Source organism: Calonectris borealis, chromosome 10, assembly GCF_964195595.1.
Source record: "Calonectris borealis chromosome 10, bCalBor7.hap1.2, whole genome shotgun sequence".
Classification (NCBI taxonomy): domain Eukaryota; kingdom Metazoa; phylum Chordata; class Aves; order Procellariiformes; family Procellariidae; genus Calonectris; species Calonectris borealis.
The window spans coordinates 24,209,665-24,228,025 of NC_134321.1; the positions used below are offsets into that span (position 1 = coordinate 24,209,665).

At 40.7% G+C, this 18,361-nt stretch overlaps 1 protein-coding gene across 3 annotated transcripts in view; it reads right to left on the reverse strand.

The window, feature by feature from the left end:
- PHF2 (PHD finger protein 2) overlaps window positions 1-18,361 on the reverse strand; it is an 87,811-nt gene that overhangs the window by 15,941 nt on the left and 53,509 nt on the right. For all 3 annotated transcript variants that reach the window (XM_075159445.1, XM_075159444.1, XM_075159448.1), the window contains exons 4-16: window positions 18,036-18,196; window positions 15,603-15,744; window positions 12,585-12,771; window positions 11,842-12,004; window positions 10,284-10,371; window positions 9,581-9,687; window positions 8,286-8,377; window positions 6,884-6,973; window positions 5,216-5,587; window positions 4,151-4,270; window positions 2,739-2,857; window positions 1,907-2,085; window positions 1,608-1,681 (exon numbers count right to left, since the gene is read on the reverse strand). In XM_075159445.1, coding sequence (XP_075015546.1) covers window positions 1,608-1,681; window positions 1,907-2,085; window positions 2,739-2,857; window positions 4,151-4,270; window positions 5,216-5,587; window positions 6,884-6,973; window positions 8,286-8,377; window positions 9,581-9,687; window positions 10,284-10,371; window positions 11,842-12,004; window positions 12,585-12,771; window positions 15,603-15,744; window positions 18,036-18,196 — 1,894 coding nt within the window. The remainder of the gene's footprint in view (window positions 1-1,607; window positions 1,682-1,906; window positions 2,086-2,738; window positions 2,858-4,150; window positions 4,271-5,215; window positions 5,588-6,883; window positions 6,974-8,285; window positions 8,378-9,580; window positions 9,688-10,283; window positions 10,372-11,841; window positions 12,005-12,584; window positions 12,772-15,602; window positions 15,745-18,035; window positions 18,197-18,361) is intronic.

The following is an 18,361-nucleotide window of genomic DNA, read 5'->3' on the forward strand; positions in this document are numbered from 1 at the left end:
ATTAAAGAAAAAAAACCCAAAACCACACAGTAAAAATGAGTTTCCTTGCAGCCTGTAGTCATGGTAGGTTTTTCTTTCCCCTTCCAACCCTGAAGAACCAGCTTTGAGATCTAATCCTGCTCATGGGATCAAACCACTGTAACAGTGGTGTTTCCAGGCGCTGTGTTGCCATCTCAGCCCCTGCTCCTGTTCTTGAGACCTTGACCCGTGCAGCGAAAGAAAAGATTGTGTGGCCATCCCTCTGTCAGCCCAGATATGCTCAGGGCAGAGGTCTGTACCTTTCAGGACTGTTAACGTAGCCAATTCAGACACAGGGACAGACCCACTTCTGCCATCCCTACTGCAACAGAAGAGGAAGATCTGACAGAGGAATGGGATAGACACATATAAACAGTGGCATCTGAGGCCACTGAAGGAAGCTACCTGCTTCTAACTATCTTTCTGGGGCCAGTATCTCTATGCACTGTAGTCGAGTATAATAGAACAACTTTTTTCCCCATTCCTGCCCTACTTTCAGGCCTTTAAAGTCCCAGCCCTTATTGCTTAGACTGCCAATCACTGTTCTCTCCAGGAACTGGCCTCCCTCCTTAAGCTTCTGCACAGTGAGATACCAGCATGTTTTTCCCTGTTCTCTGTGCACTGGTCTCCAGACGTCAACTACTGACTCGGGCAAGGAGGTCTGTGCTTGCTCTTGAATATCCCTGAGCCAAACCAGGATGAAAAGGATTCCTTAGTTCTTAGGGCCAAACATTTCAGTCACCTACAGTTCCGTGTTAACAAGCTATTCTGCTTTTTCTGACTTATTCAGATATTATACTATGAATTTGTATTAACTACAGGTGGGCAAAATATTTAATTTTAATGTCATTTAATGTCATTTAATTTCCAGCATTGAGCTTCAATGCTAACACAGAGCAAACTTATGCCTGTGCTGTTCAGCTGGTAAGCTATCAGCAGGCACACTGACACTGCCTCAAGTTAGGGACACGATAAAGTGTTGTGCTGAGTCAGGGCATTCTAGATGTAAGCCCATAATGGGCAGAGGGAGACGCTGCTGAGTGATAGCAAACAAAACCTTTAATTGCTACATAATAGGTATTAAGGGCTTCTAGCCATGTGAAACGCCAAATGATGTGAGTTCACCTGTATCCGCATTACTCCGAGTTTCATCTGTCAAACATGAACATGGAAATTTAACGACCAGTGTACAAAGCACATGGAAGTAAGAGGACAGACGCAGGGTGGGAGCACAGCTTGGGACAGACCCTGTGCCTGTCAGCAATGTAACATCAAGCCAGGTATGACAGAAAACTCCTTCTGACCCTTCCCATTCCTTCTTATGGCTTGCTCCTGTTCTCCTGTTGCGATACAACTGTCACGGTGCCCACGCAGGCTTCCCAGCAGGCCTGATCATCTACAAGCAGTTCAAGCCACAGTACCAAATTACGCTTAGTCCTGGCAACGTCTGACCGCTACCTACTCTGCAGGATGAGGGAGAGGATGCGACAACAGCCTGAGAGGAGGCTTTGCTACCGCCAGTACTGCCCCACACGCTGTTAGAGACGTACAGGGGCTGCTTGCTTGTGATGGTACAATGACAGCCATACCTTGTATGATACCGACTCCACCTTTGGCTTCTTAACAGGAGTGTGCTGCAGAGTGTCTTTTTTATCTGATAAAACTGAATTAAAGAAAAAAGAAAAACAAAGTCATGGTTCTTTTCCCTTCGAAAGATAGCACTCCTAAGCCATAACTTCTAAAGCAATTCAAAGCCACTTATATTTGACTGACAGTTAAGACATGGCTTTTTTAATTATAAATCACATAGATTTTGAAGACTAATTTTGGACAACCAACACATAAGACTTTGTTGTGTAGACACAGACAAAATAGGAAATATTCTTACAGGGCAGTTCTCTTTTTGTAGTGTTTTTCTTCCTTCTGATTGGAAACTCATCAATTTTTAGTTCACCATCATCTGACACATACTCATATTCATCTCGTACAGGTTTTGCTTTATCTTCTTTAAAATTCTGCAGCGACCCAAACACACTAGTATTCAGCTGGGTTTTGACTCCTTTTGAACTGAGGAAAAGAAAATTACAAATCAGCAACAATACTCTGATTAGAAAACATCTTGCAAATTGACAGAGAGGAAGACAATTAGTATCTTTATGTAGAAATCTTAGTCAACTTGAATACTTTCAGAGGTGCCACAGCAATTCAAGTAATTTTACAAACACACTTCTGTACCTACAATTTATATCTCAAAATACAATGCTGACTAGAGTAGCCTTGGTTGGCTTCAAATAAGCACTATATTATTTAAAGCTGTCTCAAAGTATATCGTGATATGCATAATGCACACACAGCATGGAATTTTAGTATGCAGAGTTCATTTAACGGTTTCTTAAAAACGTACCCTGAGTAGGGTCTGCACAAAAACCACTTAATATAACTCAACTAGTAAGAACCAAAACATGAGACACTGCCTGAATACTGAAGACACTATTCTCAAGCAAACTACCAGCCTCAAAGATAGGGCGTTGCTGTTATGGCCAGCTATGCTGGGTTCTAGGTAAAATCAAGTTCTAGAGCGAAGAACTTTTTGCGTAAGTGTATTTTCTACATCGACCAGAAAAGCAGATTTTCACCTTCTTGTATAAAAAACCATAAACAATGACAAGATTTTTTAATTTGCCTTTTTTAATTATGTGTATTATCATATTTTTACTTACCCAAGCAACTTCTTATTAGAGAAAGAGAATGTAAATTTGTTGTCCTTATTTCCTGATAAAGGCGTCTTTTCCGATTTGTGTTCCTCTTCCATTTTTAGAAGTGAATCAGGTTTACTGTTCTGAAAGGCAAAAGACCCAAAACAAAACAGTAAAATTAGTTGAATGAGTTGTTGATATTTCAGATTCCTAGGTAACCTCAGAGAATCCATTGATCTATATGCAGAGAAAAATATGTTCCCCCAAATGTGGTAAGTAAGAGAGGATTATACTCTTCCTTAGACTACATGGGTTTTACTTCAGGAACTTGTCCCCATTCAGGAGGCACTTCAGCACCAGTTTAAACAATGCCCATCACAAACACGATGCCCTCATGTTTAAATATTTAAATTTAAATATTGCTCTCTTGAATTGGTACAGACTGATGTAAAACACTAAACACACATTTCGTGAATCAGAGCACAGGCTAAGCACGCTGCCCATCAGCGTCGTGCCTGTGTGGCTGAGGACAGAATCTCGCACAGTGCCTGTAATCTCACAAATACAACTGCATTTTATTCCCAGGCTCCACTTGCTTCTTTCACACCTTCAGAAAAGCTTGAATTATGGATTTAGTAATTTAATATCGAAGTCATTCAGTGCAAAGGAAGCCTTTGACTATTTTTTAAGCATCGCCTTAATACTTCCCTAAGCTGTACTGGCTGTGGCGTTAATTGGTACATATTGATCTAATGACATTAACTGTGACTTTTTTTTAACACAAAAAAATTTAGATGTCTCTAATGTTAATGATTCATGATTCTTAGTAATTTCCCCATGTGAAAAAGCATGAACTTCTGTTTTGTTTTAGGGAATTTGTTTGCACCTTTGTCATTAGAAGTTCACAAAGCAGGCAAAATTCAGACAGCTATTTCTGTGAGAAAGCCTAGTGTCACCTTGTTTTAAATGGTACCTGGAGAAAAAATGGATTATTCTATGAATGAATTTTACTCACCCTACATTAGCCCTCCGGGAAGGCAAGCTTTTAATTCATGTGGCATAATTCAGATTTCATTAACTCTACTTTCATGACATCGTTAGTTATTGATTTTTCTGGAACTATTCCAGACTTAAAAGTAGCACGACTATGTTAAAGTAAGAATCACAAAAGAGATCAGCACTGAGAAATGTCACTATTCACAGTGTTCCCACTGGCTTCAACAGGGATAAAGATGGACATTTCGGCATGTGCTATTGAAGAACCTGACCCCCCTCCTTTATCAGTGATTAAATTATTTTCTGCTCAAAATTTTTTCTTTGGGAACTGAAAATCAGTGCCTTGTACTCTCTGCTCAGGTAGACCTATGAACATTTCTCCAACCTTGACTTATCACTACGTGGCAGAATCAGCAGCAGAATTTGATAGGAGACATTACCTTGTATTTCCATTTGGCTTCTGTTTTGCTTTTGTTTTGCTCTCGAACTTCAAATTTCTCCACCTCATTCTGCTTACTAGCAGTTTCCTTATTGGGAACACTTAAAACATTCTTTGCAGCCTGGGGAAAAAGTCAGCATGTACTCTTAATGAGGATGGAGTGCTGGCATGTTACAGAAACACATTTTTTATCTGGAATATAACATGATATATTTTTGAAAACTCCTCTTCTGATTCATTCTTTTTGAACCCAAATATGAGATGCAATCAAATATTGCTGCTTCAGAGAATGCAAAAGACTTAGCTGCATTTCTCCTTGATATATCAACATACAAGATTACTGTAAAAACAAACTAATCTCCCTGCCTACTGCTCCGTGGACAGGAGCAAACTACATACAAACTACTAGAAAATTCAGACGCATTTTAGAAAAGACTTACGGATATTTCTTAACAAACAGTGGCCAATACATCACTCTGTTAGTGCCTCAATGAAATCCTGTCCCCTACTGAAGTCAGCAGCAAAATTCACATCGAATTAAAGGACATCAAAATGGAACTTATCCTACGTGGGCAAAAATGGAAGCAAACTATTGTTTTATCTTTGTTCACTCATTCTAGAGCAAAATTTCATCCAAATAAGATGCTTTAGAAATGAGTTCCTTCATCTTTGATAACCGATTACGAAAATGCACACGAGAGTGATAATAACACTTGAAATAAGAATATAATAGTTCAAAGGGCACAAAAAAAGCCATTAAAAATGCCTTTTAATTTTCATCTCGCCTCAGTTGGGGCAGGGAACTGGCAGCAGTTTGCCAGACTCAGCTTGAATCAATAGGTTTCTCGGAGGCTTCATATCAAAAGAATAATCAAGCAAACAGTCAAATCAAATGAACAGTCAGGTGAAAAAAGGGCGATAAGCTAGCATTTACAACACTTTCATTTACTTCAGTGGAGACAGGGTTTTACACTGTGTTGCTTAAATTATTTTTTTCATGAGACCTGGGGAGTGATTTTATCCCTATTACGGCGTGAGATCAGGGAGAGGTTAAAATATGACCCACCTTCCCCTTCTTTGGCGTCTCGATCTTTGTCAAAGCCTCCTTTGTGTGTGCCTCCAGCAAGTCGAGATTCGGGATGGCTGGCGGTGGACTCTCTTTTGCCTTCTTTCCTTTCTTTTTTCCTTCTCCCTTAACTTTTGGTGTTTTGGGAGGCTTAGGGGGTTTGGGTGGCTTGGGAGGTTTGGGGGGTTTGGATGGCTTGAGTTGTTTGGGGGTTTTCACAGTTTTGGGAGTCTTTTTTTTAGGGAGCTTTTCTACAGGTGGGGGCGGAGGCGTCACTTGGACAGGTGATGGTGCCTCCTCCTTCTCCACAGGACAGATCTCCTCGGCATTTGTGTTGGCACTCGTGTCTGCTTTGCTGGCTTTCGAAGCATTCTGTAGTTTAGCACAAAATGGGAAGGCATTCAGACCCACCTGTCTCACGTTAGATATTCCTCCGCACCCGCCCTTCCTTGGGGAAACAAACCCCAAAGATCCGCCCTTCAATAAAGGGGCAACTGCATTCACAGGTCAGGCTGGCCAGGGAATGAAGACCACACCACATGCCACAGTAACGCTCTGCTCACCACTAATTCCCACCCCCACATTGCTCAAGCTCAAGTTTGGCCTGGAGAAACTCCAGTGGCTTCGTAAGGAATGTAATTCTCGCCAGGTTATACCATCAGGTAGGACTGCTAAATGGACTGCCCAAACAAACAAATGTATAAAATGAATGGTCTTTTGTTTAAAATGCTAATCAGCTTGAGCACAAACCATTTCCATTAAATTCAGATGTGATAAATGTAGCAGAATCATGTTTCATGCCCTCAGGAAAAATAAGCAGTAAAATAGCTGCCCAATTAAAATTAACACTGTCTGACTAATTAAAAAGAAATTATTTTCTGCTTAACTTGCCATTCTGACAATCCGAAAACTTATATACTACATCAAAGAGGATAAAAGGACAAGATAGATTTCAATTTTGAGGTCTTTGGATATAGTTAGAAAAGGGGTAGAATGTAACAGAATGTCTTCTTAAAACAACTGAACTAGCTATTGTCACCTTGCACTGTCACACATCTCCACTTAGTGGAATCTGATACCAGACTTAATGGATGATACCTCCATGCAACCTCCTTTTTTTGGGTTTTTTGGATTGGTTTTTTTTGGGGGGGTGGGGGGTGTATAATTATTATTGCATTTGCTATAGTAACTCTGCCTAGAAGCCAGCCAAGAGCAAGGCTTCCTATTGGGACAATGTACAGAATAATAGTCCCAAGCTCAGACAATGTCATAGACAAGACCGATGAACAAGGAGATACTTCATAAGGAGCACGATCAAGGATGGCAACAGTGTTCTTTGAGATCTACCATATTTTTGGGTAAGGAGCAGCTAAAGTGAAAGAGAAGATAAAGATGGAGAGTGAGTGTGTCCAGTCCAGCTAGAAGGTGGAGGAGGAAGGATGTAGGACAGGCAGACACAGCGTAAAGCCGAGGAGAAAGCAAACAGGGTATGTGGCGAGTCAGCCACGGACAAGAGTCCTGAGCAGTCCCCCTACTGCGACACCTCACATGAATTCTTTTAATGAAGAGACTGGGAAAGAAAGATTAATTTATTTCAAGTCATCCATTTTATAGCCTAGATTATTAAAAGACCCACAATATAGTTAATATTATGAAAAGAACACAAACCTCACTTAATCTTATTTCTTTGGCAAGGTCCTTGATAAGTTGTGCTGGTTTGAAGTTTTCTGGTAGTTCATCTTCATGCTCTGCTAAAGCCTAAAATAGAACAAAGCCAGACTACTGTTTCTGTGCATGTTTTTTTTGCAAAAATATAAAAAAAAACTCATTAAGTGACACATCAATATTTTTCCTACGTACTGAAATCAATACTGACTGCATCAGTACTCCAAATAAGGAAAAAATATACTATTTTCCCCTTCTGGATGTTATTGTAAATAGTTGTCCTGAGAGAACAACAAAGTCAATAGTCTTTTTCAGATATTATTGAATTTTCATAACTGTAACATCACTTTGCTCACCCCCTTACGTGATATTCTGTGAGAAATGCCTTTTCTACATCTAGAAGGAGAGATTGTCTTAGGCTGGTATCTTCAATGAGTATACTAGACATATACCTTGTCAGCAGAGTGGTCTGGGAGCTCCCTGTCAGGACTAAACATTTGCATTCACATGTCATGTTACAATATTCAAAGTTCAACTTTACCTAAATGCCAACATAGTCTCACTTCCTTTGACTCACTACTTCTCATCTGCCTGGCAAGTGGAAAAATAAACAGGGTGACATGGAGAAGAGAGCTTCCACACAGCCGGTCCTTCTACAGGAAACCAGGCAGCAGTTCTGAATTCAGGCTCAAGCGCTGGCTTCTTGCAGTAGGGAGCAGCCAAGTCCCTGACTTCATTTAAATCTGGGACAGCCACCTAACCGACCTAACTGTGCGTGCAACGTTGTGTACTCAGCTGCTCATCCCTTCTGAAAATGTCTGAAAATCCTAAAGCTGCTAGTTCCCCTGTTCACGTTTTATGATTGAACGGCCCGTATCCTGCAGCTAATTCCCTAAAACTTTAGGAGCAGCACACGCAAGAATAACACTTCTGAAACGACTGCAGCCGGAAATTCAGGCTGCAAATCCCTTTAAGCCTTCTCTCCAACCAATATGTATTTCCTGGCTCAATTAACGTGTTGATTTGCCTGAACTGGGCACCTTGTGCACGCAAAAATGTAGGCGTTGTTCTAGGCCTCGCTTGCATACACAACCTCTGCTTAACTGATTTGGCACATGAAAATGCTCAGAGTCAGGGAGAACAGTCATTCAGTATCCTTTTGGCGGTATGCAGAATTGACTTCTTTAAAGCTTTGGTGGTACCTTCTTTCCTGCTGACTCCTCGTGTGGCACTATGAAATCCCAGCTATTGCCCTCCTTCCCTGCTCTCCCAAGTCCCTTCTCTTTGGGATTTTAGAATTAGCTGGTTAGCTATGGAGATATTACTTGTTCTAGCATTTGCTCTCTGTTCCAGTGACTGACAAACCTGAGGAACGCACAATATTCAAACAGGCTGCTTCTCCTACCTGTTTTTTAGTCCATGACCTGAAAGCACCATTGAGAATTTTTGCTCCTTGGAGTAAATGAGCAGGAGGTTGTTGCCCAGCTTTATGCAAACCTAAGTAGAGGAAAAAAAACAATGCCACTCAAACGCTGCTAGCTAAAGTTGTTTTACATAAAGTCTTTAATTTGAAAAAGTTTAACTGTAAAAGTTAACTCTTTGAAAGTTGGTCACCATAAATGAATCCCTATTATAGCTTGATGGTAATAAGGAGTGTATTTACTGTGTCATAAATCCAACTCAGCCTTCCTACACTGTGCTCCTGTAGGTTATGTCTACACTGGCAATCCTTCCAGTTCCTTTCTTGGTCCCATACTCAAGCTAGCTTCCATGTTCATACATCCTAGGCTGTGGGAATAAAAAGGTACCGTCAGCAGTTCTTTTATTCTGACTGAAAAAGCAAGTACCAATATGTGGAAACAAAGGTTATATTGGGCAAAGAATTTCACTTCTGCATGAGTACAAGCTTGCCTAAACTCTTCCCCTCATGCCAGTTTTTGTTCAGAGTCGGTCACAAGAGGGGCCCCTTCCAGGTGACACTCAGAGGAACCCCTCACCTTGCTTATTAATTAGACACATTTTTCTCGTTATAAAAGGATCTGGTGGGTGTTTCTAGACACGTTCTGTAATAAGAGAAATAGAGGCAAAGAGCAAAGTGAGACCGAATCTGTAAAGAACATACACGCATGGATGTTTGGATCAACTCTGAAGCAATCTGTTTGGGAAGATTTTGAATTTCACAGAACACTTTTCTCAGTGCTCCTGCCGGCCACATCTCCGACGTTCCCGTGGCCCCCTGTATATGCGACCTGCCCATGTACTTCAGCCGGTACCAGCAGAACGACGGGAGAAGGAAGTGCTACTCTACGCCTTGGGCTGACAGAGTGTGTTTTTCATTAGGTTAAAACAGGGAATGAATCCAGACTTGACAAGCAACTAAAAACTGACAAAAATGTTACAACGTTATTTGCCTCTAAGGCAACTTAAATACATTTTATAAAGAAGATGAAACCTTCCCTTAGGCATAGGTAAGAGGAACAATTAAGGCCCTTCCTAGAGCGAGATGGCAGGATATTAAGGGGGAAGCTGGACGAGACCAGCATGTTCTGCTGGTATGTTGAAAGTAGTTTTCAAATATTAACAAGACTGATTTTGGCCACCTGTCCATCTTCTACATGACACATCAGCAGAAATGAAGTGTAACTATTTTCAGGCCCCCAAAGCTAAGCAATTAAGGCAGGCAAAGAAATGCAGTTTTACCTTTGAACGTCTCTAGTAGATGCCTTCCCATATACCAACATGCAGTTTCGAAGTTTGGAAACTGGGTCAGACTGACAATTTTCAATCGTCTTTCTACTTCATATGCCCTGCAATACAAAGCCACATGAACTTAAAGCATAGCAGGTCACAAGTATGTCGCACAGCCACAAGCACTGCTCATAAATGCCCGAGGTTCATTTTGCAGTGCTTCATTTCTTTGTGCTGCTACCACGTATTCTGGCATGACCAAAAGCAAAACGTAAGAATAACACTAGTAAGAAACTGTGCAATACAGACCTAGGATAGTTTTATTGCATTATTTGTCCAGCACCAGTAAAGAACCACTTGTGTTGTCTTACACTGGGCAAAGAACCCAGCTGAGCAGGTGGGGGCTTATCCAGAAGGCGTATGGCAGGTTCGAGGGTAAAACTCCTGACAGTTTTTAACAGTTCTTCCTTCAGGACTTGGCCACATCAATCCAAGCACCTCACATACCCTTCCATGCAATAGGTGTAAAGACAGCTTGGAATAACTCAGCACGGGAGAACACGGTCAAAGGGGACAAACGTGGGTACACTTTCCGAAACTGCCCAATAGAGCTACATCAACATTACTGCAAATGTAGGCTAATTCATAGGAGGGAGATGGCAAATTTATTAAAAACTGAGCCTCTACCTAACTTTAGATTTTAAAGACAGATTACCTCATCTGCATTTCAACACTTAGGCTATGTAGAAAATGTCCTGCAAAGGCCAGGCAGTCTACAGGTGTTAGAGTTGCATAAATCCAACCTAAAAGAGAAAAAGAAGAGTCCCGAGGATAAAAACTGGAATGACAGTAACAAAGACTTTATTCACAACATGATGTTTATACCTCACTTAGCAACTTATTTCCTAGGTACCAATAGAGTTCTTCAGTCCAAGTCAGCACCAGAACCGCATATGCTTTGAATGAAGTTGCATCTGGCCCCTTGTTTGTTTTGCACGATAAATGCCCAGCCCAGGAAGGAGCTACACACCTTTGACTCCCAGTCCCAGGACTACCTTCAACGGTGGCAGACAGTGAAAGGGGCCACGCTGCTCACACTGACGTTACTTTCTTGTTACTGTGGAAAGCAGCAGCAGCAGCTACAGAATGGTACCTGCTTTCCCATCACCATAAAAATCTGTGACAGCTCCTGACACTGACTTCAGTGTAGCGCCAGGAACAGGTGTTTTCCAAACACTTATTTTCATACAAAAATCTACTTAAATTAGTGAATCTCTATAAATTGCTCGGTGTTTATTCCACCATCTGCTCCACATATGGCCATGAGAGAAATACCTACTTTCCACTTTTTACAGTCAAAGTAAAATTCAAGTGTGTAAACATTCTGTGCAAGAATATACTCGCACACAGAAAAATGGCACTACTGGATGCTGCCTCCAAAACACAAGTACCAGTGCTGTTACTTACTCCCACCGCCTGGAAGCCTCAACTCAGATTATGGATCGAGTGGGCAGTGCACCCTTTAAAGGCACATAGAGGGAGAGAAAATCCCTGTCCCAAAGAGATTACCGTTTCAACAGGTAACAGGGAGTACTGGAAACAGCAATGCAAATGAGGAAATAATTGTTCATGGTGAGAGGAAGGTGAGGGACGGGGGGAGGAGTAGAACTGCATTCACTTAAAACTCTGCACTATCTGCTGATCAGCTCCCTATCCTTATGAAGATCGTCCCAGGAACTGAGAAAAAAAAAAATCCACCATCCCTAACCTGCAATGAAAGCCAGAGTCTATCAAGTAACCCATAAAAATCTGTGACATCCAGATCTTCAGCCTCATGTGAAACCAAAAATGCACACTCACACTCGTGCAGGCACCTACAGTTCCTTAGTGTCACAGGGAATCAATGACCGTGAAAAGGATTTTGTGGGGAGTCATGGTCAGCAAGTAATTCAACATGAATTCTCTGTTAGATGGCAAAAAGCACCTATGTCATGTTGGATATAGAAAGTAACTCATGAGTTACTGCAACCCAGCTAGACCAAGGCTGGAACACTCTACCTACTGGTTGTGTTTTTAAAAGGGTGCTAAAATATTGATAGAAAGCAGTAAAAGTTCTGATTTTTTTTTGTAAGCATATGAAACTATACTTCTACTGAGAATTAGACTTCATACTTTATCAGAGAAGGTTAAATCACATCCCTCTAGGATTTTGGACATGCTATTCCAGCAGCTCTAAAAAGAGCAGGAAACCTCACCTCCGACAGCCTGCTCACCTGATGGAATGAAGAGTGTCTGTCCTTGTTTAACTGTGCATTTATAACATTTATCTACTTGGTCTGCAAAAAACATCTCACTGTGGTTTGCTGCTGATTGCCAGCGTTCATAAAGAGAAATATTTGCAGAGGCTGGTTTGATGAGATAAAATATCTTTTCTCCCTGAATTAGAAAATATAAAATTAGCAACAAGCCAAACCAAGTACTGCTGCACTGGCACAGATTCATGCACACACACACCCGCGCACACAAATATTTATCTAAAGAAATACATAGCATTACATATTTTAGTAGTATTGAAATAAAATTTACTCGTCAGCTTTGTACAGAATGGCTGAAATAATTAAATCACTAGCTGACCACATGTGCTCAGGCTTATGGGACTGATGTTGCAAGAAGTTTACAGTGCCAGATTCCATTATCCTGCAAAAGCAGGACGTAATGTCTTTCAGGTCTTAGGCGACGTATGTGCAGAAGGCACTAAACAAATATTAAAATCCAAATACAGGGAAAACACACAGAGAACTTCCACACTGCAAGTGGTTTCCTTGCTCAGCAGACCCTGGCACTGCTGAGAGCGTACCCACTTACAGCAGTTAAGGCTCTGCATATTTCTTACGGATACAACAGGACCGTGGGGAAAAAAAACCTGAGACCTGCATTCCTGAGCGAATTTTAGGATGGTCTTTGCATGTACAATTTAGTTCGTTATTAGATACACTGCAAAAACATGACCCCTCACCTTCAGCACATGGTACCATGCAGAAGCTCCTCCCGAATCTATGTGGAAATCTGTGTAGCTGTCCTTCACGCAGATCAGGCAGTACTTGGTAACTTTTGGTTTAGCCAGAAGAGCATCATCAGGCCAATAGTTTTCCACCCAGGACAACTTCTTAACTATATCTGGAGGCTCTACAAAACTGGACATCCTTTACAGAAAGAATTGGAAACAAACATGCATCTTTTTAAAAAAGAGCACAAGGACCCTGATACAACACAAAGCGGAGCGTGACTCTCATACTTGCACGACAATCTGAAGCAGCTCCTTACGTGTCAGTGGAACTGCTCCTCATTCAGAAAAATTGTGAAAACTGTTTCCAGACAGAGATTTAAGGCTTTTTAAGTATGATGACTTAACAATGACCCTTTGACTTCTTTCAGTAGCAGTATGTATTTATTTATTGATCAAATATATGCTCTTTGTATTTTTCCAGTCCCTGCCTCTTGCTACGTAGGCTCAGTTATCCATAGTGCTGTTATCACAGCCACTTTTCCAGCCCCCTTCAGAAGAGAAAGTGAAATGTGTGCTCTCATACATAAATGGTCTGGCAAATCTTACAAATTTGCAAGTTAATCTCAGTTTTAAAAATCCTAATAACAATAACATGAATACTTAAGGACTAAACCTGTCTTGATCTGATGCTGAAAATCACAATGATCTTTTTATTTAGACTGACTACATTACATTAAAAGCTTAGAAGAAGGAAAAAGTCTAATTTGGGTTGATAATGTGAATATATTTAAAATAAAGCATATACAATATTTTTTATATAATTTATACAAATGAACATGTCTTTACATTGAGCATATATTCATATTGTATATATTTATTTATGTAATTTTTATATTATGTTTATATTAAATATAGAATATATATCGTAAGACAACGTAGTGGCATGATAAACAGGTATTAAAAGTGTTTCATCCCAGAATGTGCTAGAATTTATACTTAAATAGTCCAAAATTTGGACTAATATTTGCAGGGGGTGGAGGTTCACTGTTGGACGCTCTAAAATACCACATCAGTAAGAGAATCTGCACTTCAAACTAAAATTAAATGCTCCCATGTGTCATTTATGCTCACTGTCAAACACTGATAACAATAGCTCTATTTAAAATGGCAGGGAAAGATGGAGCAGTGCATTCAATTAAAGTGTCACTGACTATGTTAAGAAATAAAATATTTGCTAGTTAATGTCTAAATTAGCAGCATATGAGTGACAGCTCCAGCAGTCCTTCGGAACAAAAGAGCTCCCGTTATTCTGGGATAATGGCAGAAAGCTAAAAAAGTCTCAACTGAAGATACTGGTAATCTTTGAAGCCTGTAATTACTAGAGATGCTTTCTGCAGAAATGGGTGTGCACTACTAAAACACTAACTACAGGGCTAAAGGTAATGGCTTTAAAAAAAATGACCTTGTAATTACTCATCAGCCTTCTTTTTTAAGGCTTCTTTAAGTCTTCTCGCTAAAATGGAATGCTCCCCCAAAATAACCATTCTTTATTTTCATGTTGACACTCATCATCTTCTGTGTAGCATTTGTATATAAAGGAATTTTTTCCTTCTTTGATACTTCCCTTCTAGAAGTACTCGCTATCCAGAAGGACTACAAGAACTGTAAAAATGATCTGCATAGTTGCATGAAGTTCAATACATTGTAGATGCATCTGCCTACTTCTGGAATAAAAGCACAGCTCAGGTGATGAATACAGCTGTATAAAGCACAAAGCAATAACCTGAATTCTTAGGCATTTAGATCAGCTAATTATGCTATATATAAAACAGATAATATAAAACATGAGGAGAATAGTAGGCTTCCTGTCATTGAGGATTGGTGATATTCACATAGCCAGCACCATTACCTTTGGCTCGCTGCATCACTAAAGCACCTCAGCCTCAAATTCAGAGCTAATCTGAACCGTCACAACCCCCAACTTTCCGTCAAGAAGTCAGCACCACTCTAGTTCTGAGCGGCTGTCATACAGATCACAGGTTAATTCGCAAAAGCACTGAAACGAAAACTATAACGCATGGTATAGGATTACAAAATGATAATAATTTCAAACTTACGCTCATTCAAGGACATCCAGTGACATGTTATGCTATACCCAGAGCCACACATCATCTATTTACTTACTCTCCGCTACTTTAAATGGAAGATTTCGGTAAGCAGTGTACGATGCACTCAAACCAGTGCTATACAAGTCAGATGCTCACTGATGAACAATGCATTTTAAAAAAGAATGCTCCAAGGAGATCACCATGTTTCAAGATCACCTTAAGCTGGAAGAAAGGCTGTCATTGCCTTATATCCATCAGGATTCCCATCTCACCAGAAAAATAACACAGAATATTAAAAAATAAGACCCCTTATGTCCATGCTCTCCCATGAACCCACATACAGTTTTATCACTCCTCTGCGGTCATCTCTGTCCTCCTTTCTTTGGTCTTACCAGTATTCGTCAAGCTGTATCTAAGTACCCAAGATCATACTAGGAACATGGTACGTCATCACTCACTGATAATAACAAGGCAGAGAATTTGCTCCTGGAGCATGAAGTCATGTTCTAGTTATAAATCACTAGTATCTAGTTGCAATGAATTAACTCTACCTATACTACTAGAGTTAAAATGAAACCGAAAGGTGCCAAAACGTTCTGTTCTGACACGTGAATGCTGAGGGCACATGAAAGCTGATGATACGCAGTGAGAATTGCCATGCCAAATGCTGGCCCGTTTAGTCCGCTACGGACCATTCTCCTCATGTAGCAAATAGCACTTCCATGTCCGTGCTTTGCCTGAACTGGCTGCATACGGACGATGCAGGGGAGAGTCAGAGCAACAAGAAGCCGCTATCCCATGGTTAAAGCAGTACCTCCTAAAGAGGGAACCAGCGGAGAAGGCAGAGGCGGTTCAAACTCCCCCAGCCGCACCCCCACGTACCCTGGACTCTGCGCGGTGCAGCAGGCGGGACTCTTACCTCGTGTCCGAGAACTCCAGGTTGGTCACGTTGAGGACCCTTTTCCTGTTTGTACTGTAGTAGTAATCCACAAATTCCTTGAGCTTCATCTTGCAGTCTTTCTGTTTGGTGACATCAGTGACATCAACGCTCCTCTCTGGTCCTACAAATTAATGCAATGAAAAAGAGAGATTGAAGGGCAGCCTGACTTGCCCCATTTTGTATGCTGGGCGGCGAGTTAACATTTCGAGAAACGTTTCAGTCGTTCGATTTTCCGATCTTCTTGGCCTTTCTATCTTCCCTGTTGTTTATGCATGTATACACATATACATATATATATAAAAGATGTGTATATACATAAAATGTATATGCATAAAATGGTGCTTTTGTATTCATGCCCCTGACATAATTATTTCTGTAGTTTTTATCTTTAAAGGATTAATGTTATTTTGAATCTATTAATTTCATTATGGATTTTATTTGCATGGTGAAAATTATATGCAAATACTTGTATATCCACAGAGTAAGCCCTATCCATCACTCTGTAAAAGTCTCGTGATTGTAGACAGAGTGTAATACTGTATAGGCTATCTTGTCAAACTGATTTTCCAAAATTGTAAGTTCTTTTATGCTTATTTTAAATTTTTGCTTATGAAATCTAAAATTGAGGAGGAATTTTGCAGGAAAATTCCCATTTTTTAACATGGTATTTCAGGTGTGCCACAAAAAAATTTACTTTTTGTTATTTTACCCAAAATTACACCTATCAAAAATCCATCCTCTCTGTATTAGAGTACAGAGAATAAGCTGCTAGTACTTATACGTTTCCTCTGACAGACCTCGTTGGATACAAATCTCCAGTGTTAACACTAAAAGTATTGGTCAATTAGTGGAATTTAACACTGGGCACACCAGAGAACACACGGAGAAAGTCAGAGCTTTATAAAGAGTGCCCATTTCTAAGCACACTCTCTTATCCTTTCTGCAAGAAAAGCATCTCTCCAGTCTTTCTTCCCTTCAATTTTAATTGGCCTTATTTTTCCTCTCCCAGCGCTTCATTCACAGCTTTTTTCACATTAGGAGAGGAAAAAAAAATCAATTTGTTTTTTCATGAAATGCCAGAACAGTAATGATGTATTTGGCAGCCTCAGTTGTGGTGTTTCGTCCTCCGCTACTTACTTTAGATTGTTTCTAAAAGACATTCTAGGTCCAGTGTAATAAACTACAAAACAGGGAGATAAATCCCTGCCTGGGAAATCCCGTTCAAGCAAACTAACCCCACGGAGGTTAGGCCAGCGTGTTTGTTCCATTCACTTTCAAATCTGGTGCCAGCTCCAGATTAAACAACCTGTGTTCTTCCCTCCAGCTTTTCACTAAGTATTTTGTCGGTAGGGTGGATTATTTCAGCTAGAGGCTGAGAGAAAGCCAACAGATGCATAAGGAGCACCTAGGTCATACAAGAAAATCTGCTAAGTGTAGCAGATGGGCAAGGAAAATATGTTTCCTGTAGAAGCAACAGGATAGAGAGAACAATAAAATCAGGGGTCTTGAATTCTCCTTTATTCATAGTTATCTCACTGCACACAATCACTGCAAAAGCAACAGATACAGTCAAGAACACCGGTGCTGGTGAAAGCACCCTCCAGTTTGGGAGCGGGTCAATGGCCTGGTAAGGAGAGTGCAGGAGGAGAGGGTGGTTAGCAGATATGTAAGGAGATAAAGGGACCACGAAATGCAGACACATTGGAGCCGGAGTCATGGCTCCAAGAGGACAATGCCTCGCCAGAAGGCTGGAAGGAGAGAGAATTGGACAGAAAGTGATACAGAGGAGGGACGGAGCGGGAGAGGACAAGAGACAAGATCACACATGCTAACAGAAGAAGGATGCAAAGACAAGACAAGCGACTTCAGAGCACTTCCGTGGCTCCTGGCCAAGGTATGTCTTCCAAGGTGGGATGACGTGATGACTTGTGAGAAGATGCAGTACAATACCCTGCTCAGAGACAGGAGGACGACAAAATGAATCCGAATGACCAGCAGCAATGAAAATGGCTCTCACTGACAGCAGTGTTAAAAATTGTACTGCCTTTGCAGAGGGCGAGTCTCAGTCTAGTAATTCCTTCAATACAAAGTGAGATGGCAGTAATCAATTAAGACCTGGCCTGAAGAAACAATTTTTTGATACTATTATGAGTGTTTCTTTTAATGCAGTGCTATGGAGTACAATGCAGTCTGGCTCACTGTAAGACACACAAGTTGGTACAAGAAACAAGAGTGAATTAATTGCTAATTACAAGCTACCACTACATAACAAATATCGAAGTCAGCATAGCTCGAGACATAGACAACATTTTACAATATATTTTACATTTTTTTACACAAATAATATACATATTTTTCAAGAAGAAGCTGAGCTCCAAGCAGTACAATGCCACCTGCTTGCCAGATACCCACCGACGTAGTTTTCAACATCGCTGACGTAGAAGGTGGGTGCGGGTACGGACAAACCCAGGCCATCCTTCTTTGGGACGAGGATGGGCTCTGCAAAGCCATTTTCTTCCAAATACTCTGTTGTTAGTTGGCTGCCTGGCACTTTCACGACTATATCTTCAGCACTGAAAAAGTAAACACAGATTCAAGGGTGAGGTGCTTCCACACAGAGTTTGGCATCCTCTGCATTTCACTACCGAAAGGAAAAGGTTATGAATAAGCAATTATATGCAAACATGGTGCATAAGACAAAAGCCAAAAAACCATTTGTTGCATAGCACGCAGGGCAC